The sequence below is a fragment of the Falco biarmicus genome, chromosome 9 (genome assembly GCF_023638135.1).
Source record: "Falco biarmicus isolate bFalBia1 chromosome 9, bFalBia1.pri, whole genome shotgun sequence".
NCBI classification, from domain to species: domain Eukaryota; kingdom Metazoa; phylum Chordata; class Aves; order Falconiformes; family Falconidae; genus Falco; species Falco biarmicus.
The window spans coordinates 17,717,542-17,744,371 of record NC_079296.1 but is presented as its reverse complement, the minus strand read 5'-3'; the positions used below and the strand labels follow the sequence as shown (position 1 = coordinate 17,744,371).

At 47.0% G+C, this 26,830-nt stretch overlaps 1 protein-coding gene across 13 annotated transcripts in view; it reads left to right on the top strand.

Moving 5' to 3' along the window:
• CAMK2G (calcium/calmodulin dependent protein kinase II gamma) overlaps window positions 1-26,603 on the top strand; it is a 121,653-nt gene extending 95,050 nt beyond the window's left edge. For 2 of the 13 annotated variants that reach the window (XM_056350760.1, XM_056350772.1), the window contains 10 exons: window positions 6,180-6,212; window positions 10,085-10,153; window positions 11,733-11,777; window positions 12,444-12,492; window positions 14,486-14,599; window positions 16,350-16,475; window positions 19,126-19,201; window positions 19,691-19,785; window positions 20,908-21,153; window positions 23,822-26,603. In XM_056350760.1, coding sequence (XP_056206735.1) covers window positions 6,180-6,212; window positions 10,085-10,153; window positions 11,733-11,777; window positions 12,444-12,492; window positions 14,486-14,599; window positions 16,350-16,475; window positions 19,126-19,201; window positions 19,691-19,785; window positions 20,908-21,140 — 840 coding nt within the window. In that variant the 3' untranslated portion in view covers window positions 21,141-21,153; window positions 23,822-26,603. The remainder of the gene's footprint in view (window positions 1-6,179; window positions 6,213-10,084; window positions 10,154-11,732; window positions 11,778-12,443; window positions 12,493-14,485; window positions 14,600-16,349; window positions 16,476-19,125; window positions 19,202-19,690; window positions 19,786-20,907; window positions 21,154-23,821) is intronic. The other 11 variants (XM_056350762.1, XM_056350761.1, XM_056350764.1 and 8 more) reach the window with 11 other exon arrangements.
• The last annotated feature ends 227 nt before the right edge of the window (window positions 26,604-26,830 follow it).

Genomic DNA, 26,830 nt, shown 5'->3' with positions numbered 1-26,830 from the left:
TCTGTTTTTTCTCATCCTAGATAGTTCTGACAAGTAACTTGTGCCCATGACTGGTTGAGAGCATCTGGTCTTGTATTACTTGCAGCAGACTATGATTTTCTGCCCATTGCCATAGTGCAGAACACAGATACCATGACTTGAACACCAAACGGATTTTCAGCTTTGTGGTATCCTTTTCAATCTTGCTTTCTATATCAATATTTTTACATCAATTGTAGGTTTAGAACAAGCATTGCATGCTGTATTTTTAACTGTGGCTTGCTGCTGACCACATGCCACGTGGTTAGGCTTTTTCTCATGTTCCCAGGTATAGAGACTCCTGGTTTGTTTGGTGGTTGGGGTTTCTTAAAACCTTCTTGGAAATTAGTTCCTTATGGAGATGTGTTTCAGTCTCTTCGCTGGCTTTATCTGGCCCAGGGTGACCATGCTCCATGTGTATTGCCACATACATCGGCACAGCAGATCAGAATGGAAAGAGTATTTCTTCCACTATCTGATGATAATGCTTGAGCAAAAAATAATGGCTTTAAGCCCATCGAGAAAAAAACATCACCAGTTTGTCTTAATTTACTTTCTGTTGAAGGTAACTTTCCCATTCTTTTGGCTGGTATTCAGAGCTGCCTGTGCTAGAATCCTGCATTATTTGATAAATACAGTAGAATTCCTATTACATAGTATTAGGCAAGTTTGAGTGAGGTCTGTACATCTTTCTTAGGCTTTATTCCTGAGAACTCCATGAAAATGTGTGTTGGTGAATATCTGATGCAAGATGCAGCACGTTGTTGCTGATTTAGCATAAATGAGAGAGGAATGATATATTAACCATATGTGGTGATACGAGCATCTAGGTGAGTCGTGCCGAGCTGATATGTAAGAAAAAAACCCACAAATTTTGTTTCTTTAGGAACTGGCTTTAATCCTTTGCTGAAGGAAGCCTGACGTGCTAAAGCAATGGGGATGCGAGTGTTTTACTTGCATCAGACCATTTTGGAAGGGGTGGGAGGAAGCTTAAATCAGGAGGGGAGGACAGGCAGGACATGGGTTTTATTCCAACGTAGGTGTGTCCGTGCTGGTATTTTGATTAATGGTTATTTTGATGAATTTCCATGTGTGTGACCCTCTCCTCTAGCAAATTCCTTTCCAAAATCTATTTGAAGCATTCCTGGTTTTCATTTTGCACTGCTGCTTCTATTTCAAGTACTAATTCTGCTAATTGGTAGATATTTCATCAGCTTGGCACTTGAGAACTTTTCCATTATCTTAAATAATGAATGATTTAAACTGCCTTGAATCTTAAATTGTCCCTGCTCACCAAACCTTTGGTAGCGCTGCACTCACTTTCTTCAGGCAGAATTTGGATCCAAGCTGATGGAGTAGCAACAAGGAAGGCCCAGGTTTTATCCCCAAGGAACATGCTTTTCTGCTTTCAAATCCAGAAAGTGAGGCTAGAAGATACTGGGTGACGAATTGCAGAGCCATGTAACATACCACATATCTTCTGGCCACCACTGTAGGTCCCAGGTATTATTTTCTTTAAGATTCTAAATGTATGAGCAACATTGCGCAGCTGCAATTTTAAATTTTACTTTAGATAGTTTTCATGTCAAATCTACTCGCTTTCTTGTTCCCCTTTCTGCCTGTCATCCGGACTTGCCGTCCAGTGCCAGGTGAGGGAGGGGTTAAGGAATGGGCTGGGGCAGACACCTGGGTGAAGATTAAGGACACTTTATGCTGAATGTCCTTTCTCTGACCTTGTCAGGGTCTGGGCTCCCTGTAGTTAGTGTTACAAGTCCTACTGTTGATTGCTTTTTTTTTTGTCTCTGGGCAGCACTTTAAACTAGTCATGTTCCCTTTTTTCCCCAAAGGGGAGTTTCCCTTCCTACTGGTGTGAGAGGATGTGTTTCCAGTTCTAGCAGGGCCTGTCAGATCCATCTTAATAATCAGAATCTGTTAATGAACAAAAGTGCTATTTTTAGTTTAGTATGTAATTGTAGGTACTTAAAAATTAGTTCATCTATAAGCTTTTGGTTAGTTCCTTCTTTGCTTTGAGGTTGTTTGGGTTTTTTTTCTGAGCACTTTGGTTTGTGATTAGGGGATACAAAATAGTATCAATAATGTTTTTCAGGCCCAGTGTAACACTGCGTAAATAGTAACTTGTGCAGGATGCAATGGGTTGCAGGAGATTTTAACAGCATTTACTTGCAGTGCTGTGCAAAATTTGTTGATTTTCTACCTTGTCTCTCTGCTGCATGCACACTGGTTTCTTTCCAAGTAAAAGCAGAATATTGTAGCTGAAAGAGTAAAAATCCAAATTTTTGGTGTGACAAGGTTAAATGTAAAACCTGCCCTTCACCTTATGTAACTGCGAAGAGGCACCAACTACCATTTTTTCTGCCATCTGTAAGGAATATTGGGGTGGGTGTACATTTCATGCCTGGTGGGTACCCACTTGCCCTGCCCTTTGCCCAGTATGTGGGGAGGGCAGGATGCTCCGTAAGCTGGCCCGACTGCTGAGGAGGCAGTCTGGGAAAGCGTGCCATAGAGAGGGCACAGCCACAAGGTGAACCAACAGGGCATCATTAGAAAAATCTGCAAGGGTCTGGAAATCGGTGAGGGTCAAGTAACATCCACGCAGTCACCAACAGGAGTCAATGCTCCTGTTTCTGTAGCTGGAGTTTTAATGATCTTAAAGCTATACCGTTTAAAGATCATTCTGGTGAAGCTAAATGAGGAGAACACAAGTTCAGCTGAACAGCACGGTTTTATGCTGAACTGTTTTATGCAAGATGCTTGGGGAGTGCTTCAGATCAAGTGCTGACATCCAGTAACACATTCTACCCATCTTTGATGCATTCACTTTTTTCACTGCATTGTTGTAATGCCTGGAAACTCTAACTGAGATCAAGGGTCCAGCGTGCTTAGCACTGTAGCAACGCCTAAGCATAAAATCCCTGCCTCTTAGCTTACAATTTAAATAGACAAGCTGACAAAGGGCAAGAGAGAAGACGGATTGACAAAGACAAAACGATTTGCTCAGCATCACACAAAAGGACTAAAGCAGAAGTAGAAATAGGACCTCAAATCTGCTAGTTCAGGCTGCCTTTCATTGATCGGCTTTGAGCTCAACATTTTTTTTCCTACCTTAAGTCCTGAAATTACTATACTCTCTGTAGGGGTATGAGTTGCAGCAAGCATGATACTTTAACGTAATTATACTGTCAGTATCAAACTGGGCAAGAACTACATGTAGAGGATGGAAAAGCAAAATGCTGTTGTAAAAAGATAGCCATGTTAAGCATGCAGAACTCTTGAGTGGGACCTTGCCTGGAATCACTGTGCCTCCTATCGCATCTTCTAGCACGTGTTCTATTTTCTACAGGTGCTCAGAATGATTTGCACTTGCCATCCCTAGCATTGCTTCTGTGCTGAAGGGACAGTGATTCTTCAGGTTGTCTTCTGTCACCCGTTGGCTTCTCTTTATTTTACCTTAAGCAAGCGTCTTCCTTAAGTTTCACTGTAGAGAATCTGCTCCTCTTTTGAGATGAACACCTGAATTTCTTACACACACAGAAATAAAATTTTAACAAACATACATCTCTGGGTTTGAGAGGAAAATGTTGTCCATACTGCTTTGGGAGGATGTTTTGTCACTCAGATGTAGGGAAATCCTTAAAGCGATTGGTGAGGTACTTTACATAGGCTCTGTGTCTGCCTTTAACAATTTTTTGCATTCCCTGGGGCACCTCTGCACGGCCTGTGTTATGCTGTGTTATGGAAGGGAAAGAGAACTCTATCTTACAAACTTCTGTTACCTTCCTTACTGTGCTAAGTTGCAGTCACATTACAAGAAGAATAAAAAGTTTTGCTCAGCTAGTCGCCTTGGGAAGGTGCCACAGACAGCTCTACTGCAGCTGTTACAGGGGAGATTGGAAGACTGATCTGGTTTTAGTAATTTCCTTGTGTATGTTTTGACCTAATAAGTTTTGATGCTTTACCACTTGCTGCTGGTGCCTCATGTTGGCATTATCCAGCCTGTCTTGAGCTGTAATAGTACTTCCATGCTCTGGTCTTCAGACGGACCTCACTCCCCACCCCTTTCATACTGCCTAGCCAGCTTTTCTCCCCCCTGTTAGTATAGTATCCAGTAATAATGCGCTTTCTGGGATTTCCATGATACATCATGCCATGTTAATAGACCAATGCTGTTTTAAATTTAGATGGTACTCTAATTAAATCCTGATCTGCAGAGGATTCTGTTTCCTCCTGTGCCAGTGTTACTTGTGCCTCTGCTATTGGAGGGTGATTGTTTTCTGTGTGGCTTGGTTGACTCTTGTATTGAACCTTTTGCTTGTGTCTCCACATTTTCTGTCCCTTTTCTCGTTTCTGTAACTCATTGGAAATCTCTATGAACTTATGAGACTGCCCTCCTTAGAGATAAGTTTCCCTGCAGTATCCATACAGCCTGTCTGTCTCCTGCAACTTACAGTTTACATTAAAAATAAGAACTGCGGTTTTGGAGCAGTTTCTCAGCTGGTGTGTCTTTCCAGTTCTCCTAGTTAAAAATGCCCTGTTGTTAACTGGACATAAGGATTCCTCTGGGTGTTGGTGATCTAACCAACATGCACTGGTAGCACATCCTATTTTAGCTCTAGCTTGAGGAGAAGCTAAGTTGTCCTAAGTGAAGGTGAGCAGAATCACAGGTTTGTAAGCAGGGAGTGGGAAGCCCTGTGTTGTGCCTCCATGGTGTGGGAGAGTCACGAGCCAAATGCTGAACAGATCAGTGTTCATAGGCTGTCCGTGCTGGAATTAAAGGTCAGATGAGGCAGAAGCTTTGCTAGCTTGAGTCTGTTTGGGCAGCGTCTGTATGATTGCAGGACGTATGGTGTGATGAGGGATGTGGTTCTGGGTGCGAGGGGAATGTGGGCATTTCTGCTCTTGAAGACGTGCCAGTCTGTACGCGTGCTTAAGCTCTGACGTGGGGATAGCAGGAATGAAGGCAACGTTCAGGATGAAAGCTGCAAAGGCTCAGTAAGTGTGTGAATGGGGAGGTACAACTCCATGGCCTGTCCTGAGTTCAAGGGCTGCCCCAGAGGTGGGCCATGGAGTGCAGGAGTCCAGACCTGCATAGCTGAGCCCAAGCCATCGTGGGGTTTGGCTGGGACGTGCTGTCCTACACTACTCTGTGGGCTAGGCTCTGTAGTAAACAGCAGAGAAATAGCCTAGATAGTACCAAAGGAGAAGGGCAGGTGGAATATGTATGTGGAGGCAGCGGGAGGAAAGGGTAGCATTGTCATGCTGAAAGGCCTGCCAGGCTCTGCCCGGACAGTATGGCACTAAGGGTGTAGTGAGAGAGCAGAGAAATGCATGCTGAGCCTGGTTTACTGGAGAGTGCAGTCTTTGGTGTGAAGGTGTCTTTGAAGATGACAGAAGATGCCTTTGAAGAACAGCAGAGTCCAAGAAGGTCAGGTAGTATCTGAGCATTGCCCCCTGTTTGTTCTCCTCCCAGTATTTGAGAGCACAAGGTGTTCTGGCTGTTGAGTGCCTCTGTCTTTCTTGCCTTTCCTCTATGTCTGAGTGTGGGTGCACCTTGCCTCTCCAGTCAGCCCCAGATTCTGTTTGAGGGAGCCTTTCTCTTCCTCCTGCTGTGCACAGAAGTTCCCTCGTCTTCTGTTAGCCCTTGGGGATGCCCTTCCTGTCGTGCCCTCCTCCCTACCCTCTGGGTGCAGTTGCAATCATGCCTCCGCTTCCTCCAAACGCGAACACACGGGGGGTTGCCACCTGCCCCTTCAGTGCGGGTGGGGAAGCTGCACGGTGTTGTGAGGTGGGCGAGCACAGAGAGGCACCCCCTTGCATCCCACATCTTGTGTCTATGTATTCCTCTCTCTTCTCCTCTCCTTATAGCAGTGTGTGGGGCACCTATGTTCTAACCTCAGTGTTTGAGTGGATGGGGGTCTTCAGCCCTGCCCTTTCCCCTGGTGTGTAGCCGTGTTCTTTAACGGTGACGTCTCTCTGCACCTTCTGGCGTGTCTGTGCATTTCTGCTGCTGCCTGTACCTGCCCCAAGGGGAGCATTATTGGCAGGGGGGCCCTTGCTGGCACACTAATATGTGAATAGTTTCTGTGCTTTTCTTCTCATCTCCTCTCTTCCCTTCTCTTTCCCTCTCTCAATGGTGTGTCCAGAAAAGGAAGTCGAGCTCCAGTGTGCATTTGATGGTGAGCACCTCCCGTAAGCTGCCTGCGATTCGTGCGTCCGCCATTCTCATGCCATGCACGCTCGGCTTGTGCTCATCACCCTACATAGCATGTCTGTGCAGGGGGGCGGGTGGCAGGGGGGCATCATCGTGCACTGAAAGGTCCATGTCCTCACTAAAAGGGCCCTGTGGTCGTCTGGCCCCCGGTCAGTCGTACAGTTCCCGTTTTATGCAGAAAATCAACTGCTGGCAATGCAGTTTGACCTTGTCTGCTCTGAGTGTGAAACGAAAAAGGCAGAGGTTCTCCTGGGCTCAGCAGAGCAGGTGCGTGCCTTGCCTGGACATGGGGCTTTGTCATTCTGTTGCAGAGGTGCCAAAAAGAGGAGCAGGTGCTTTGCCTGGTGTTGGTGCCGTCATCCTTGATGGGAGCCCTGCAGTGTAGAACAAACTGGGAGTCGCTCCAAATGTGGCAGAGACTGATGGGGCTCCACTGTTCAGATGAAATGTGTGGGCACAGCACCGCCGGGCAGCTCAGAGCTGCCGGTCACTTCTTTTTTTAGCATACTTACTGAAAAGGTTTGTCAGAGCCTTTATAATCCAAAACTTCCTTTTGTCCTGATCTCGTTTATGTATCCCAGCATGACCAAATACCCAGTAACTGCCTCCCCTGTCCTGTTCCTTTCCTTTTTTCATCCATCCAGATGTTTGACATCCATAGAATTTGCCAGAAAAGTAGTCAAATCCACTCTCAAGGGAGCAAAGAGAAAATTGGCCAGTGCCATATTGTAAGGAGGCGTACACAGCCCATTAGATGATGCCTTTGTCTCTGACACTGAGATATGAACACTAACTAAAGTGCAAAAATGAGTTACGGCATTATCTCCTTTACACAGGAAAAGAACAGAAAATATTTCTCCCCTGTTGCAGGTGGGAACAGGCATATTATAGTACTGAGAAAGCAGAATAATTTGCTTCTGCAGTACCGTCTGGAAGATACTTCTCCTCTTCCTCCTTCAATGACAGCTTAAAACTGTGTACACACAAAGGAGTAATCCCAAAGTACTGCTCGGAAAGTCTGGTACGGGGAACTGACTTCTCACCAGCCCTGCCATTATGGAACACCAGGGCAGGAGATGGTTGTGCCCTTCTTGCCCTTGTTTTCTGCCCACTGCCAGCAATTCTTAAATCCCCTCTGCGTGTTGTTTTAAAGCAGCTGGGATATGTAAACCTGGTGTCGGCCTCAGAAAACATGGAAGCAGTGAAGGCAGCTAAATAACCAGAGACAGCCTATGTGTTGGTACTTATTTTCTGTTAGCTGGCTAGAAATGTGGGTCCCTAGCGATATGATCACTGGGCTGTTTTCTTTCTCTTGCACCTTCTGTGTTGTTTGTGCCTGTCTGTCTGTCTCATGTCCAGCTCAGGAAGCGCTGCCAACTGCTGTGCCAAAACTAATCGTGTTACACAAATTTTAAGAAGGGCCTGGTACCTTTTTAGGTGAATCGGCCTCTTTTCACTTGAGCTGTGCTGCTGTGAATTCCCAGGATCATAGCCTACCCAGTGACAGTGATGTTGGCTGGCCGGCGGAGGGGTGAGAGTTGGCTGTGCCGCCTGGGGCTCTGGGCAGGGCAGGCCGGTCTTTCCCAGGGAAGGGCAGTCAGTTAGGTGGCCACGAGACACGAGTGTGTGTGGGAAGCTCGGTATGTTGGTTACCTCCATCTGAGAAAGAGCTGTGAAAAGTCCTTAGGGCTGAGCATCTGCCTCTTACTTCCTTAGGACTGTCCTGGAGTAAAATGTGATGTGATTCTGGACTGGCAAATGTCACACTTGGTGTTTTTCAGCCTGTTGGCTGGGGAAGAGGGTGATGGATGAATGGGTGTTCAGTGCAGCCTGGAGGGTAGGCTGTGTGCTTTGGGTGGGTGTGGGATTGTGCTTTGTAAGGCAACATGCCACACTGAACAAGCTGTTGTCCACTTTTTTCCAGAACAGTGGCTTCCTGGATGGTGTTTTTGGGGTGTTTCCTTTCCCATTTGGCCTCAGTTATAAAGCCTTAAAAAAAATAGTATTTTTGTATAGGTTCTTTCATGCTAACTTTATCTTGTTATCCCAGTGGGCTGTACTCCTCTCACTGGAAGAGGTTTGGAAGGTAGAACTCTGCATTAGGATCGCTGTTGCTGCAGAAGTATGGGAGCCTTGGTGCTGTGTGGAGGGTGGACCCAGGCGTTGCCAGAAGTTTGGTTTGTGTTTGTGCCACAAAATAGCTTGGGATTCATTTTTCAGGTTGATCTGCTCCTGTCTTACAGCCACAGCGGCCTGTCATCTCTTCTGCCTGGAAGCATGTGCAGGAATCAAAGCTCTTGGAAGGCCAGAGTCTTAGGACAGGGGATGTATAGGAACAGGCAGTGCAATAAACAGTAACTTGTGAAGTGTTTCTCCTTTCTTAGCTTTGGGCACGGGTGTGTCATGCTCGATTTTTATTTTTCCCATGGATTTTTAAAAAATTCATTTTAGCCTTTCTCTTCTACTTCCTTCCCTCTCCACCTGCCCCATCTTCCTCTTCTGTTTCTCTTTCCCTCTCCAAAAGGGGCAGCTAAGCCAAGGTGTGCTGCTTGTGAAGAACATCTGAAGTGTTAGTAGGTGTGTGTGAAGTCTCAGCCTCATAGGATCTGTCTCTGGCTGACATAACTAAACCCTTGGCAGACGTTTTCCAGCTCAGCATTTGACTTCTGCATTCCCTGTGGTGGTTACCAGGTGATGAGGGCCTGATGTTTTGCGGTGTGAGTTTGCCCTGCCCGAGAATGGTGGAATGGAGAGCAGCTGCAAGGAGCTGGCAGCGTGGTGAGCTCCCGTCCGGTACCCTCACCTGTAAGCCCAGGAGGGTGAGCGAGGCTCCTGCGGTGCTGATGTGGTCGTTGTTGCTGGTGTCCAGCAGCAGGAGAGCTATATACCTGGTGTGGGGGTTATATGGCAACATAACTGTGGCCTAATTCTCCAACAACTGACTGGATTTGTGGGCTAGGAACTGTATAGTAGTGGGCACAGGTTTGGCTTCCTACAAACATAGGCTTTGCCCGCTCCTGACGTACGTGGTTCAATGGGACGTTCCTTTGCAGCAAGCTGGTGACTGCCTCACTGTTGTGCTGTGTGAATGCAGGAAACGGCAATTTTATTCTTCTATCACAGCTACAAGAGAGACTGAAGAGGGGAAAGATGAAAAACCACTGGGCACCAGCCAGAGGACTTGCTGCTGGGGCAACTATGTGGCCTTTTCCTTGCGTCCCATCCCTTTCCGTATTTTGATCCTGAAGTCTCTTTGTTCAGGTCACAGCAGGGACACCGCCTGCCATAGCTCACCTTTTCTCTACCTTCTCAAGGGCTGACCACACTTTTTCTTGCATCAGTAGATTCCCTGGGACTCTCAGCATCACCGCATACCTAGGACTGTTCCTGTACACTTTGGGACTCCTCAGGCACGACACCCTTTGCCCCCTGTTTAGAGACTGTACCATGGCTAGAGTGTGTGTCTCACTTCTGCAGTCTCTTTCGGGACTGCTGCCATCTCTCATTCTTCTTCACCAAATACTTCTGTTGGTGCTCGCTGCAGGATTCTCCCCATCCCTTTGGTCTACTGCTGCCTTTTTCCCTTCCGTTTCCCTTTCTTGGAGCAGCCCGTGCACTTTTGGGTTTATGGTACATCCCTTACAACATCTGTTGCCTCTGAGGGAAGGGCGATGTCCAGCAGCACGGGCAGCATTCCTTCTTCCTCCCTGTTCTTGGTGACCGAGCCTGTGGGGAGGGGAGGGTCTGAGGAGATGGTTGGGGTTGAAGCAATACTGTCATTTTCTTGCTGCCTCTGCTCCCCAGCAGGGAAACTAAACCCGTGTTTTTCTGTCTCAGCCACAGAGCAACAACAAAACCAGTGCAGTAAGCACTGCAAAAGAAACACCCCCAGTGCAGACGTCCATGGTATCTTCCCCAACTGCTATTTTTTTTTCCTGTTTGGTTTAATTTTGATTCTGTCCTCTCCCCTTCTCTCTTCCCCACCCCGTCCCGAGTGCTGCTTGTGCTGCTCTGTTTTAGCTTGTGTTTTGGCTTCGTTCTGTCTGTGTCCCTGTGCTGCTGTGGGGCCTGATCACAGCCTCACAGGCTTTGGGGTGGGGGTGCTGAGCGGAGCTGTGGTTGGATGTGGGGATCGCGGCTTGCCTGGACTTCCCCGTGTGCCATCCCTCTATAGTTCTGTGTGTCCCGTTCAACTGTTCCTGCTGGCTTTGGGGAGGCTGGTTTGGAGGAAGAGTGTGGCAAGCTCCATCCACTCTCCAACACTCAGGAAAATGGAGGATGGACTTCAGGACAGCACAGAAGAAAGGGCAGGCAAAAGGGTTTTTAGAGGAATCTTTTGATGGCCCGTTTGGCCTGCTTAGTGTTGTGGTTGATCCCCTGCAGCTTGCTGACTCGTGGGGCTCGCATTTTCTGTTTGGGCTGCGTGCAGTGGGCTTCATAGGGTGCCCTGTGCCTAGTAGGTTTAGCGGCACAGCTCGGTGTCATCTGCCTCAGTACGCTTGCTTGGAACGTCAGGCATCAGTGTAAGGGGTGATGGTGGCAGATGGGTGAGTGTACGTCACTGCACCGCTCGGTCCCTGGTGCCCTGGCTGAGCCACCCTGCAAGGGCGACAGCAGAAGGATCCTGAAGTCTTGTCCCGGTAATGAAGGGATGAGTGCAGGAGCTAGTTAGCACCCGTAGCCTGGTTAGCTGCTCTTTGTTGTGTGTCTCTGGAGAGTTGGATTTGGCATTTTTTCAGGGTGGGAGGGTGAGATTTGATGTGTGTGAAGGGTTCTGGGGACACTTCATAATTTTCTGCTTTCCCTTCATGGCTTTGTTCATGATTGTTTTGATACTGAGGGAGCCGTTCTAAATTATTGATTGTTGTTGCTATTGAAATTGGATCTCATTTTGGAGACTTTTAGAAAAACTTGCCTTTTTTCGCTGCTCGGTTCCCTTAGCAACTCCTCTCTGAGCGATACCGAAGTGGCCTGGTTTACCCCCTTTTTATTATGGAAATTATGAATGTCCCTTTTTTAGGGTAAAATACCCAGCAAACTTTCCAAAATACTGGGAGACAAAGGCCCCAGCCCACTATTAACCTTTCCTCCCCCCTCCCTCTTCTGAAGCATCTCCCGGCGAGGATGCTGCGGAGGGGTCATTACTTCATGAACTGCTGCAGCGGGTGAAGACTGGCTGCTCGGTTGCCATCTGGTGTTTGTGCCAGCCAGGTTCACGGGAAGCAAATTGGGAATTAGGGGCAATTGCAGGGAAGCTGGGGGCTTTGTCTCCTTGCGACTGCAGCTTTTAGTGCAGCCTCTCTCTTCAGGAAACCTGTGCAGAAAGTGTGTGCGCGCGCACGCAAGCACACGTGTGCTGTTTGGAGTTTGTGGTTTGATTTATTTTTTTTTATGTCAGTCACCTTTTCTCCACTTGCTGGGGAGTGAAAAGAAATGAGAGAATGCTTTGGAACCGGAGTTTAATGATTCTTCCATCCTTTCCTAGGAGCCTCAAACAACTGTTGTCCATAATGCTACAGATGGCATAAAGGTAAGGGATGGGAGAGTTGCCACAGAAACCTCCGCTTCTCTCTCTTCGTTCTCGTCTTCGTGTGTCTTACTTCGGTTTCTACCTCTCCAACGTCTAGTTTGTAGCATGCTCCTGAGTACTGCTGGCAGTAGACTGGGAGGGTTGTGTTGTAGGGCTGAGGATCTCTGGAAGAGGCTGAGTAGGGACAACTGTTCAGATATTATCATCTCTTTCCTGGTGTGGTGCATGACCACCACTCTTTTCTGTGTGGGGTGGAAGAGAACATACAGGCACTTACACACCTGTTTTTTTTTCCCTCTGGAAATGGAGACCTGTTCCTCTGAGACAGCCTAGGAGCCCTTCTTTAGCTTCTTGAGGCTATTCGTCTTCCAAACAGAAGCAACTCCCATTTGATCTCATTTGACAGAGTTCGGTAGTTTCTGCCCTTGTAGAAGTTCTGGGTGGACGGCTTGAACGGCTTGAACATGCAAAAGCTGAGCAGAGACGCTGTTAAGTTGTGCTTTAATATTTGGCCTGCTTCCATCCAAATCTTCCTTGTATCGTACTCTCCCTGCCATCCCTGCCAATGTTTTTGCGCTTTTCCTCATCTTTCTTCACAAACAAATCAAACTATTTGCTGATGCTCCCGACTGCTGATGCCTGGTAATGCTGTGTTCTGCTGCGCAGGGTTCCACAGAGAGCTGTAACACCACGACCGAAGATGAGGATCTGAAAGGTAGGTGTTTTGCCTGTTATTTCTGATACAGTTAAGCGAAGGCAGGGCATCCTGGAGATTCAATCATTGCCTTGAACTTGCTTCCCAGATTTCCGTGTCTGACTCAGTTCATAAATTCGCCATGACGCTGCCATTCCTGTCACAGTGGGACCAAGCGTTGGGAAACCAGCTGACTTGGCCTCTGTGGTATATAAACACTGTTCGCCCTGAGCTAAGTTGTTTTTGTCTTGGAGTTGGAATTCTCTTCTTGTAAATATCGTGATCTGTTCATCGCCATATCTAGGCGTGGAAAATCCCTACCAATCCCTTGAGGTTTGGAGTCGGGTTGTGTTTTTGTGCTTCCCTGTAGATTACAGGGAGTTGAAGCCTCTCTGCCACTCAGTCTCCCTTCTGACCCCTTTCTGGGAATCTCTGTAGTGGCATACACACGCTTTTCTCTTTTTTTTCTCTTTGGGTCTATTTTTCATTTCTAAGATGAAGATCATTCTCAGCCTGTCCTCTCTGAATGGAAGTGATTTTTCATGTCCTTGACTGAGATATCAGTAGAGGGAGAGGCTGAGAAGAGATTTCACACCTTTCAGTGACCATATCATAAATATTCTGTGCGTGGAGCACCTTCATCTGAAGAGTTCTACGAGTCCCATATCTGCTTGTGTTGTCTGAGCAGCTGTCCTTTTCCTGGCCTCCCTAAAGGATGAGAAGACGTTTTCCTAATAGCAAGATTGGGGATGGGTGGTTGCAGTTTGCATTCTGAGGGAGATGTGTTGTTAATAGTTTGCATTTTGAGGCAGAGGTATTCTCATTCCCCCTGTGTCAATCTGAGTTACATATCCAGGGAAAAATCAATGCTGACCCTGTGGTGCAGCAGCAGTGTCACCTCTGCCAGCTGAGCTGGTTCCTGAGGCTTTTCCCGTGGCTTATCAGAAGCTGCTGGCTCCTCTTCGGAGGAGTGGCAGGGATCTGCCGTGCACAGCTTGAGGTGGGATCTGAACTCCTACAGGACAGCATGCTAGCTCCCACCTTTTTGCCAGAGTAATCTGTGGTTGAGGAACCTAGCTCTGAGGGAAGAAACTGGATGGGTTTGGTAATGTGGTAATCAACGTGATTTATCTAATTCTCACTGGATGTCCATCCGGAAGAAATACTTGTCCAGAACTTTATCTCCTTTGGCAGCTTTTCTTAGGAGAGGTCCGAGGCTTGAGCCAGTTGAGCCAGTGGGTCCTGTAAGTCAGGGGTACGAATGCTGGGAGGAGAGGAGGGCTAGGGCTGGGACGGGAGCGGGGAGGAGAGCAGCCGGCCAGGGCTCCATCTGTGAGGAATGCTATAGGGCTGCATTGCTGCAGGTGAAAACCGAGTGGGGGGTTTTGGCAGAGGTTAGAAAAATTTGTTACGATTTTAACAGAAGAGTATTTGAACGGCGGTTGGGAGGGAAGGAGCTTGCACAGTAACGGCCTGTGCTCCAGCCAGCTCTGCTGATTGTAGTGCTTCAGTTGCAAGTGTGGCGGTGTTCACCAGCATTCCTTTTCAACTCCTGCCCTTCCATGTTTTAAGCTGAGCAAGCACTCAAGCAAAGCTATAAATAGACCAAAAGGTTTGGGGGTGTTGGAGCTCTCGGCATTCCGCATAGCCATGACTCTGGGAAAAGGGAAGTGCTGCTGCAATTCCTCTGCCAACTTCTTATTTGCAGTAGACGGCAGGTTATACAGATCTCTTCTGCCGTGGTGTAGGAGACATCGTCTTGATCCGTCAGGGACACGTTGTTGCCACCGTGGTGGGGCTAAAGGCAGCGCTCCCCGCCCGTCTGGCATTGTAAATGGCACAGCAGATCCATGTTGTAGAGCTGTCTATTTGGCTTTGCCCTGGAGGATACTTCTGCATGTTTTGTGCCCAGCATCGTGGTTTCTTTAATGTTCTCCTATTTCCTTTCTCTTTTTTTATTTACTGAACTTGCGTGTTTTGTTTGTGTTTGTGTTTTAATTCCCTGCCATGCTAGCTCCCCCTCTCTCCACCGGGGACGGCAGCTCAGTGCTTGAAGGACGGAGGCACAGTGAGAGCAAAACACAGACTGAGTCCATGCAGTCCCAGCTTTCTCTCTGTTTCTCAGCCAGTAAGTCCAGGGGTGCAGTGCTTCACGGCATCTTTTTCACACCCCTCCCTCCACCTTTCCCATTTCTCCTTCCCTGAATTTTTCCTTTCCTCAACTTCCTTCCAGAATGTTGATTTTTTTTCATTTCCAGTACTCCAGAACAAAAAGAAATCATCTCCCTTCCTGCAAAATACCCTCCTCTGCACACTAAAAATTTCCAAACCTTTCCTTCCCTTTTTGGAAAAAAAACCAACCAAAACCCACCCCAAACAGAACCTCATCCTAGCTAATTTCATTCCCTTGCTTTCATCTGGGCGAGACACGGAGTTCTCTGCGGAGACTCTGCCTTTTGGGGTTTCCTGGGGCAAGTCGCTGCATCTCTTAGTTTTCCTTGGGGTAAATGGGGTCAGTGGTGCAGGTCAGCTCATAGAGGGGGAATGCAAGGCCGGGGTCGGTCTCGCTTCTCAAGAGCTTCTGAGCACCCCAGGTGTGGGTGGTGCTCGGGAAGTGCAAAAGGAACAAAACCCAGTTTTATAGAATGCTTGAAGGATGCTTTGGAAGAGAGGCTGTTGCTGCTGGAAGACCCTGTAGCATTTCCAAATCTGCTGTCAGGTCCTCTGAGTGGAAACCCATGGATAATGGTGGCTCTGAGGGGCGTTTCTCTGTTGTGAGCTTTACCTTGCATGTCTGTCTGGCTCGCTCAGCTGGTACCGGGGTCAGTCTGCCAGGTACCATCTGCCTGATCCCTCCTGACCTTGCTACCTCCATGGAGGAGCCTGTGGCTGAAAAACTGAAAATATATAGGAAAAAAGCTTGTAGGTTGGAGAAAGTCTAGGTGGGATTCCCAGCCTTTCCTCTACACAGACATACTGTACTAGCTGCCTGAAAGGGTATTATAAATGTAATTTATAATTATCATACATTTAAATAATCACATAATAAAATTTAATATAATAAAATAAAAATATTATAATATTATTATTAAATACATGTATAGTATCTTTATAAAGCTGTAATGGAAGGGTCCTTAATGTGAGTCGGGGAGGTCTGGAGTGTTTGATTCTGTTCCGGTCAGTCTGGGAAGGCAGGGACAGGGATGCCCTCCTCCTCCTGCCTTCCTGCCCTGGGTTCCTGCACACAGCACCAGCACCTCATATGACGCAGCGCTCGGAGCCTCTCTGTTACTGATTTCTGAAGTGCTCCAAGGGTGTCAGACCTGCTGGTTGATGAGGTGCAGCAGGAACGGTGTTTTGCCTAGCCAGAACGGAAGGGAAATGACCTCTTCTGAAGTCCTTTTTGCTGTGACCTGTCCATCACTGCTTTCTGATGAACTCTTTCCTCTTGCTGATAAAGGGCCCTGCTTGGTACGCTGAGGAGTGCCACATCGCTTCTCTGCCAAGCGGAGCAGCGTGCCCCCCACTCCCCCCCACCCCGAGTTGAGATTTGCAGTGATGTGGGTGCCCCGCATCCCTTCCCTTCCACTTGCATCTCCGGGGTTGGGTCACCCTCAGACACACCCCCCCAGCAGCAGCAGCAGGGCTCCCGCTGTGCCCGGGCTGCTGCCCCCAGCAGAGTCCGGTGCCCAGGCCGGAGGGCGGGTGGAGGTGCCCAGGATGCGGATGGCTCTGGTGCCTGCCGGGGCTGGGGCTCTGCCTGTCTGTCTGTACTTCTTTGTTGGTTTTTATTTTGCTTTCTGGTTTGTTGTGGTTTGTTTGGGGTTTTTTTGTTTGTTTGTTTGTTTATTATTTTAATGCTTACATTTGTTTTGCAGCTACACAGTCTTGTGAAGAGAAGCTTCTTGCCTGGGACAGCCCAGGGCAGACATTGGAGTTAGAGCGTGCTCGGTCGGAGCCTTTGCTAACTCCAGTAGTTCCCTTTGTACTTAACCGCGCACCGTGTAAGTTAGCAGCCGGGTAGCAGTAGTGGAGTAGTGCAACTAGTACTAGTTACCGTAGATGTAAAGCTCCCCCCTTCTTCTCTCCGCCTCTGTGCCCCTCTTCCCCCCCCGTCGCTCCGGAGCCCTGCAGGGAGCGCCGGCGGCCGCTGGGGGGCGCCGCAGTGCCGCCGTGCCGGGGGAGCGGGGCGCCCCCCGGCGGCCGCGGCGGGGCAGGGCCCGTGCCGGGAGCCTCTGCGCTCGGCGCTGCTGCCGCGGCGGTGCTGGCCCGAGGCAGCGGCACAGCCCTGGGTCATGCTTTTATATCCGTGCTGGTGCATGCCTGCCTCCCCTTTGTGCCTCTGCAAAGGTAGGAGACGCTTGGGTTCATCGGGATGAACCCCTTTGGTGCCTCTCCACGGTGTAAGTTAGGAAACCCAGGGATTCATCGGGATTAATCCCTTTTGTGCTTCTCCACAGTGTAAGTTAGAAGATGCTTGGATTCATCAGGATGAATCCCTTTTGTGCCTGTCCATAGTTTAAGTTAGAAGATGCTTGGATTCTTCTGGATGAACCCCTTTTGTGCCTCTCCACGGTGTAAGTTGGGAGACCCAGGGATTCATCGGGATTAATCCCTTTTGTGCCTCTCCACAGTGTAAGTTAGGAGACCCAGGGACTCATCAGGAGCAGCAGGTGCGAGTGCTTTCCCCTGTGACATCCTGAGGCTCTCTGTCCTTTGGGAAAAAGGGATCATCACCTCCTGTGTGCTGGTTGGAGCTTGGGACATGTAGTATAAGCAAGAAGATGAGCACGGTCTGATGGAATGGACTTGTGTTGAAGAACAGGGTTGATGCTGCTGCACAGTGACACTTGGGAAGGGGGCGCAGATCTCCTTTGGTACACGGTGCCCGTGGTCTGCACATTTCCTCACTCATCCCAAACAAGCCTTTACCATGGACTCCATCTTCCAGACGCTGCACATGTTGGTGTGTGCTCTGCATGGAAGGGAGGTCCAACAAGTAGCCCCGCTTCATGCAGAGGCAATTCCAGAAGACTTGCTTGTAAGGACATTTTTCACACTAGACACAGCCCACTGTGTTGTTTTGATCCATTCCCTATATACATCCTTCAACATGTGGAAATGTATACAGAGTGGCAAAACAAGCTCCCTCAAATTCTGAGCCAGTTGTCCCCTGTCTGAGGTGTTTCTGTGGCTGGCAGGGGAGTATAATTCTCTTAATTGATTTCCAGAGTGGGTGCAGACATCTTTGGCAGCCAGTGAGATTATCACCTTGTTGCTCTTCAGCTGCACTTATCAGTGGTGGGATGAGATGCACATGTGGATGGGAGCTTGCAGGGGAGGGCTGTTCAGACTAGCGTCTTCTGGCATTTTGAGTGGAATCTAGCTTCCCTGACTTGGACATCTAAAGATGGTAGGTTGGATTTAAATGGATTTAATGACAGGCATCTGAGATGCCTCAGGTGAGGCTTCCAGAAGGACCTATTTCTTTCGGGGCCTAAAGGAGGAACAGTCAAGTGGCTGGTTCCATTTCAGACACCTACATTTTAGATGCCTAAGGGGACATAAATTCCACAGTAGGAATTGTAAATTACTTGGTAACACAGAAGGTAACGCTAGCCTCCTAAGTGCTTGTATAATGTGCAGGATATTCTGCCTACAGGCACAGTGTGGGGAAGGCTGAAGGGATGTGAGGGTGTGCATATGTAGGCTCAGGCATGTATAATGGTGCGCATACAGTCGTAGAACTTGAATTGTGTTATCTAACAGAACCACCCCAAACTTTGTGTTAAGAACTCTTGAAATCAGCATAGGTGGTGGAGCACCTCAGAGGGGTTGGGACCTGGGCAGTCAGCTGTGGGAAGCCAAGGGAGGAGGGTGCAGAGGTGCTGGCCAGAGAGGAGCCAAACATCAGGAGACAGGTGGCCCTCGTCCTCATTCATCCAGAAGTCCAGTGCGCTGTGTTAGGTTAGCAGCAGTGCTGTCAAAGCGCTGAAAAGAGCCATATCGCAGGGATTGGTGGAAGCTACCTGCCTGAGGAATGGAGCACGCACCAGGGCATAGCGAGGACCTGTTCATCCAACCCATCCATCCCGCTACAGTTGTTTTTCTAGCTTGCAGAAGTCATCCCTACATGTCCCGCTCGCTTGTTTGTAGCATTCATAATAGCTGAGGTATTGGTGATGGTGATAGGCAAGTGGGAGACTTTTTCCAATTGGTGTGATCTTGTGTGGTGGCCATTTGTGTGTGACTACTGTGCTGAAGGGTTTCCACATCTTAAGCTGCCAATCAAGGGCTTTACATTGGCAGATTCACTGATATTTGTTGGTCAGACTGGCCAGAAGCACCTCAGGCTGTCATTCAGGAGACACCTCCGGTGCCTTACACCTTTCTAGAAGAACAAAAAAATTTGAATATGACATCTTCATTTCCTTTCTCCCGGCATTATGGGATCACCATTCCCCTTTCATCCCACTGCCCCCCTACTCGCATGCTGATGGCTGTCATTACTGCATATCTCCAGAATGCAGGGAGCAGCATCCTATGAGATCTAGTCATGGTGCTCCGCAGATTGCTTGTGTGAAGCACCCACTAGCCCCGTGTTCCCACCGAAGCCTTACACACAGTTAAATTGCTCTTTCTTCTTGTTCACAGTGCGTAAGCAAGAGATCATTAAGATAACAGAGCAGCTGATAGAAGCTATCAACAATGGAGACTTTGAGGCTTATACGTAAGTACAGATGTCTTCTGAGTTGTTTACCAGTTGATGTGCAAGTGATGTTCTGGCTCCTGGGTACGAGGAGCTGTCACGCGGGTAAAAAGGGACGGTAAAAAGTTTCATCGTTTTTAGCCTACATCAGTTAGGAGTAGGGATGTGGTAAGGCTCTCATAAGTGAACGTCAGGTAGAAGTTGGGTATCAGACAGAAGCAACAAAGGGAAAATGCCCTGGCTTTGTAAGAAAAGCAGGGGGGAGGGCAGTGAGATGGGCAGAAAGAGAATAAAAGCCAGAAGCCTAAAGGCTGCTTTTCTGTGAAGTGCCAACCAGCATCAACTCCATGTTGTTGTGGTAGGACTGAGTCCTCCAGGAACTTACTCCCTGGCATAGGGACATAGTTAGGTGGGTGCAGGGTGTGAGCCAAGCACTCACCGGTGCTTCATTGTGTAAATGGCCCTTGGGCTCAAATGCAGACTGTGAGCCTGTGGTGGTTTTTTTTGCAGAAAAATCTGTGATCCCGGCTTGACCTCATTTGAACCTGAAGCACTGGGGAACCTGGTTGAAGGAATGGATTTCCATAAGTTTTACTTCGAGAACTGTGAGTGGGTAGATTTGGTAACACCGACAGCTTTTTCTCTAATCCCCCTTTATGCCACGTCTTGAGGGGGGGAAATTGCCCTTGTTTTTATTGGCTGTCAGAACCAGCAAGAATATGATTGTGCATGGGCTACGATGCATTCGTAAAAGCCAGCCTGCTTTCTCTCAAAAGCCCTTTTCAGCAACAATTCCAATTGTAACCCCCAGATCCTTTCACTGCAGGCATACCATTTGCCTGGTGCAAATATGTTGTAAGCATGGACTGCAGGAGCTTTAAAAGTGTGAGGCACCAGATTTCCTGCTGATATGGAAATGGAAAAAAATGAGCATATTTTGATGGAAACAACATGTATGTTTAGAGCAGACATACCGAACGGTCAGACATATAGTCATGCACAAATTGGTCACGCCTTTGCCTTGGAGTTTGCCCGGGATGGCTTCAGATCTCCAACACCTAAGGAGCCTGTTTACAGGGATACGAGGGTCACCTTGTCAGCCTGGGGCAGGAAAAAGAATTGGGAGAAAAGCTGTCGTTGATACTGGTGGATGTACCTCCCTTCCTGGATGTCTCCACAGGATGAGATAATTGAAATCCAAGTCCTGAGCTGTTCAGTTTGCTTTATTTTGGGGGTTTTGTCAAGGTCCTTAGTGCAGGCAGTTCCTAGCACTACAAGTATGCAGAGACTTTGTCTCTCTCAAAAGCCTGTTCTGGAGTGATTTTTACACTTCTCTGAGGCTTGTTCATATTTAATGCGGGCCTAGCTTAAAGATCTCCTGATTATTGACTCCTTTGCCACAACATTCTGTAATTAAAAGATCTTTTCCTATAACTGAAGAAACAGCAGCACTGATGTTGAAAAAGTGGCGAGTATGCTTTGCAGAAGAAGCAGGAGCAAAGGAGGCCAGGGAATTCTAGGCAATAATAATGCGCAGTTCCTAAGGAGAACAACAGGTGATAGGGGAAAGAATTGCTTGGATTTTGCCTGGAAAATTGCAGGAGCAATTTTTATTGTATCCCAGAGTCCAGTGGAAGGTGAGTAGAATACTAAAGAGGCTGGAAGATGTGGAGGGCTGTTCCTTCTTTGTAGTAAAGTGAAGCTGATGGTTTTGCGTATTCTGCCAGTATTGTCGAAGAACAGCAAGCCGATACATACCACCATCCTGAACCCCCACGTCCACGTCATCGGTGAGGATGCTGCCTGCATCGCGTACATCCGCCTGACACAGTACATCGACGGCCAAGGCCGGCCCCGCACCACGCAGTCTGAGGAGACCCGTGTCTGGCACCGCCGGGATGGCAAGTGGCTGAACGTCCACTACCACTGCTCTGGAGCTCCTGCAGCACCTCTCCAGTGAGGATCAAATACGGGTATGGACTGTCAGGGAAGGAGTATGTCACACACCCAGCTAAGGTGCCGTATGTGGGAATTCACTATTCAAGGCTGTTTAGCTGGCTGAGAGAGGTTTTTAGTCGTCTGTAGGCTAGGAACTTCTGCTGATCAGTTGGTGTTCCCTTCTCTCAGCCCTGTGCTGTAGACTCAGTAGGGTTACCTGCCACTCCTGACAAACTGAAGTGTTGTGACAGACAGTTGTTGCTGAGCACAACTACCCTTGTAGCAGCAGTGCTTCCTCCCAGGCGCTTAGCTCTGTGCCCAGGTGGAGTGCTAATCCAGAGCAGAGAGGAAAAGTATCTCATGCTGTGCACAGGTTTGCTGTGTTGCAGTTGTCAGGGATCTACCTTTACGTGCTAGGGGCGATTTCGGAGAACTTTCCTGATAGGAATCTCATTCTCTAGAGAGATCGTTGTAAAATCTATACAGAACAATTTCTGTGCCATAAGGGTAAATATTTATTCGTATACATTTTACTACCAATTTTCTGACTAGAAGGTATTTAGTGTACAACGCTGAGAAAACTCAGAGAAAAAAAATCTAAGCTGATAATAGTATCGGAGGATTTAAAATATCTCCCAATTAGCTCACCACATTTCAGCATTGGAGGAAACTGATTATAGAGTTTGACATGAAGCAACGATTGTTGCTTGATCCTAAATGACAGCAGATCCATCTGCTTCTGCAGCATTTAGGCATTCTTGTTTATTGCCTTACTGGTTTCTTCTAGTTAGATGTACAAAGTCTTTCTGCCCCCTTTCATTTTATGCTGAAGTATGTGTCTCATTCCTTTTAAAGATCTAAGTTTCCTAATCTTAGGACCTTTTTACTGAAGATTTTCTATTTAAGAGCAAACACAAAAAACATGGACACCTGGGAGACAAGCTTTTTTAAATGTGGTCATTTGAGGATGAACCACGCAAATATACTTACTGCTTGAGTCCTAGTGCTGTGTGCTGCTTGGGACTAAGCCAAGAGCAGTTTTTATTCTTCTGTGTTGTGAGGGGTTCAGCCCTATGAAAGCAATGGAAAGGAATGTGAACTATCACAAGCAATTTGCAGAGGTCACAGAGGGAATTTGAAAAGCAAAAGCCAGTTGGGGGCACCAGAAGCAGGGAAGCTTTCAAGAGAGCTGGGCAATCAGCTGGATTTCCAGGGAGTAAAGGCAGTGAGAAGGATAAAGCCTTTGCAGGGAAACAGAAAATATCCTCGCATCAGTTTTCATCACGGAGATGCTGAGGAAGACTTCTGTCCTGGATTTAGACTAAAAAAGATGCAGAAGAAATTATTGACTTGAAGATCGGTATGGCTCGATGACTGTGTCTAGGAGTTCTGAGGAAGCTTAGGAATGGAGAGCCTTAGCTGCCGCGGGAGAGGGGTGTTTCCCTCACTTGACTGCTGAAATGTTGCACCTCCTCCGAAAGTATGTGCAGGAGGGATGCTGAAAACTGCAGAGCAGAAGCCGTTTCCAAACCACAAGATGTTGGTTAAAACATAATTTTAAAAAAAAACTAGAAACTAAACTGGCGTTGAAGTATTTGCATGCCTTTCTGGGTTCTGAAGGAGGTGTAACCACGTGCGGTCAGGAGTGGGGTCGGTGTGGGTAGCCCCCTCTGAACACACTGAATCGCTCTGGAGCGGCGTTGGCCAACGTGCAGTGAAGGGTGAGGATGGAGAATGCGTGAGGTGAATAAGAAGGGTTAAACAGAAATCAGTGGTTTGTTCTCACCTGGGAGGCAGAGTTCAGTTTCGGGTAAGTCATCTGAAAAGGAAACTGCAGCCATAAAAGAAGTTTGAGGTTAATCAGAAGGCTTCTGTGTAAGGAGAGAGTAGGAACCGAGAAGAGAGAAGACTAGTAAGAAAGTTTGTGACAAAGACTTGTGAACTAGGAAGTGGTAGAAGGAAGATTTTGGCTGTACTTTCATGGCAGGACAATGCTAAACAAACATGAAAAAACCCCAAACTGAAAACTGATCAAAATAAATCCAGTAATTTGACGGAAGAGGATTAGCCAGGAGGAGCCTTTGCTAAGAGCAGTCACTAGGGCTACAACTTTGCAAAATTGCGGAAAAGCTCATACATTTGTATAAATATTGAGAATATTTAGAGACAAAATTACTGAAGACTCACAAAAAAAGGCAGCGGGGGGGGAGGCGGGAAGGGTCTTTCAGTTCAAGGCAAAAGCCAAGTTTTTTGGCAAGTGCCAAAGTGAGGCAGAAACTGTTCCTCAGGCCCAGAGCCTTTTCTCTCCGCTTGGGAAACTTGTTGAGCTTCTGGGATGTTGCTGCTAGGTAGCAGCCCAGGTCTGCTCCAGGCAAGCACGTAGTACATTTCCCTCAGCAGCCGGCTTTCCATAATTCGTTTCCCTCAGCAGCTGGCTTTCCATCGTTCGTTTCCCTCAGCAGCCGGCTTTCTGGCCCGCTCGGCCGCCTGGAGGGAGAGCGGGTGCCGCTGGTCTTCAGGTGCTCCGCACGGGCCCCAGCCTCTGCTGCGCTGGGAAGGGTTTCTGCCTGCACCAAGTAATTGGTCTGTAGAAGACATGTTTTATTAACTGTGTACAGCTAATGTTTGGCTTTATTTCCTTCCATCTTCCATCCTGTTCTCCCCTCTCCTTTCTGGGTGGACACTACCTCTTCCTGACTGCAGCAACTTGTGGAGATACTCAGCTGGAGGGCAATATCTTCTTAGCAAGCAGCTCTGGAGTGCCTGAGTGACAGCAACGGTCATGTCTGTTTTGACGTTAAAAAAAAAAAATACAAATTACAAACAGGCAGCAGCCAAATGCACGAAACCCTGCATGCATCTGATGCTCCGGGCGCTGCCTTTCTGTTGTTTTCCATGGATCCATCGTGTCTGTTTCTGCTGTACGAAGGTGTTTTTAAATCTAAAAAAAAAAAAAAAAAAAAAAAAAAAAAAAAGACATGCTGTTTGTATAAAATAATAAAAAACAGGAATAATGCTAAATAAATGACAGATTATCCAACATGCCCCTTCCCCCAGGGCTAAGAAAATGGCAGCAGCTGGAACATCTTTCAGAAATGAAGTGAGGGGGAAAGCAAAAGTGAAGGAGAGAGAAAGAGAGAGGGAGAGCAAAAAAGGAGGCAGCTTGAGCAGCAGATGGCTGAACTGTGCTCCGCAAGGCCGTGGTGGAGGTTAACATCGCATTCAGGCTGTGCTGCGACTTCAACCGTGAGAGGTGGCGAAGAGACCCCAGAGGAGCCAGTGTGAAGACTGGGGTTCGAGAGAGAGGAGGTGCTGCTCCTCCTGTTGCCTGGCAGACTGACTTCAGCCTGTTCCTTCTTTGATTTCTGCACAGCAAGAACGCTATGGAAAGCTGGTTGCTCGGCTGCAGGATCCCAAAACAGACTTTTCTTTTCTTTTTTTTTTTCCTTTTTTTTTTCTTTTAAAGAAAAAAAAAAACAAAATGGGTTGTTGATCTTAAACTAAAGGTTGAAGTAGGGATTAAAAAAAATGGGTTTAAGTGATTATAACTTAAATAGAAGCTTGCTTTTCAGAGATGCCCGTTTTAGAAACAACCACTACCTGGCCAAACATGGAGGTTTGAAGCCAGCTTAATTTAACTTAACAAAACAAAACAAAAGCATTGCATTAAGAGCAGAGATTTTAGAGGAAGAGGGTACATGTATGCGATTTTCTATGGGTTGGTTTTTTTCCTTTCCAGTAGTATAGTTGGGATCCACAGTGCTGCAGAACACGTGTTCCTTAGGAAGCAGACAAAAAACTTAGTGTTATGTTCTTCATGAAAACTTGCACATACACTCCTATATGAGGCATAAATAGCGTGTGTTTTTTTATACTGAAATATATGCACCCATAGAACTAAAGGGGTTACCTGGCCTCCTGTTTGATTTGTTTGGTCTCCGAGTAAAATCGCAGTGGGAGCCAGCAGCCCCAGCCAGGTGCTTCTCCCCACCACTAACTCATCTGATGTTTGTAAGTGTCATGTTTCCTAGTGTTTATTTGGGTAATTTTTCTATTTTTTACGGTGATGTTGTAACACAGAAAACTATCAGATCAGAACCTCAAAAACTGTAGGAAGGACTCCAGGCCACCTTCCTTTGTTGCCTGTGGGTGTTAGAGGACACCTGGAGAAGCAGAGGGGAGAGGGAACTAGCGCATGTGATCTGATGTTTGTCCTTTGGGCCAATTCATCTTCCTTTCTTTCCTTTGCTGCAGGAGTCCAATTCCTTTAGTCGTTGGGTGGGGAATGTGGAAGTGTTTTGTTGACCTTACCAAGGAGAGAGCCTAGCCCCAAGAAGAAACTGGCCTTTCTGGCAGACCTGATAGGATTTGTGTTGACCAAGGGAAGGCATGTCTTGCAGAAGGTGGGATGGGCTTTTACCTGAGCTTCTGTCCATCCCTAATCTTTTTTTGGATTTTGCGAGGGAGGTAAAGTGATTGTATTGACAGCATACTAATCGTGAGGCAACGTTTTTACAGACTATGGAGGAGAGAAGAAAGCCAATTTGGAATTTTAATCCTTGTTTACCAGCATGCAGAAAATTGGAGCTGTCGCTGTGCAGCAGGTAGCTCTCGGCTCTTGTTGTTAGAGAGGTGCTATCCCACACCAGGATTAGACAGCTAACCCCTGACGAAGGAACAGACCAGCCAGGTTTGCCAGGTTTGTCTGAGCAAATACGCTTTTTTTTTTTTTCTTCTTTCTTCCACCCTCCCTCCACCACCCCAGGGAGGAGTGTGGGGGTTGAACCTTTGGGGGGCAAACACTAGATTTCATTATTTCGAAACATTTTTAAGACAGCACTAAGCCAGTGAGTGAAGTGGAAAAGTGAAAAGCCTTGATATTTTATTCAGGTTTTTGTTTTGGTTTTTTTTTAAGCCACAAAGAGAGAGCAAACAGGAGATTACATTGATGCCATTTAAAAAAGATAAATACAAAACATTATGCATGCCTTCTTTAGGTCTGATCTTCCTTGTCTCTTTACCTGATGATTAATAATTACAAAAGAAAACCCTCTGTATTAAGTATCTGCATCTTTCAGAGAAAATTTTAAAAAGAACAGAACTGTTGGGTTTTTTTGGTTTTGCACAGTCTTGGAGACAAACTCTCTTTTGGGTTTTTTTTTTTTTGTTTGTTTTGTTTCCTTTTAAGTTAATGAGAAAACCTTAGCTTGGTATGGCCATTATCAAACACAGCTGTACACCTTTAGCATTCTTAATGTTCTCTTATGGGGCTAATATAAGCATCTATATAATATATATTATAAATATCACATTTTAAACAGGAAATGGAAGGCATTTGATGCAGAATTTTTGCATGATATAGAAATAATTAAAGTTAGCTAGTGTTTGTTTGTTTGGTCTGAATGTTGGTAGAATCTTCATAGCTTTGTTACAATGAAACCTTGAACTGAAAATATTTAATAAAATAACATTTAAACAGTGCAAAGTTTTGAGCATCACATTCTTCTCTTAAGCCATGGGACAGTGTGGAACTGGCACTTCTGGGACAAGAACCAATCCACAGAGCTTTTTTTGGGGGGGTCAGAAAATAGTGTGATTTAAAAACATCATGTTTAAAAAGGAAAAAAAGGTAAGTGGTACCATACCTAAGATGAAAAGATAACTGGCATTGATAAAAACAAAGGGACAACAGAACCTGTTGAAATGAACTTT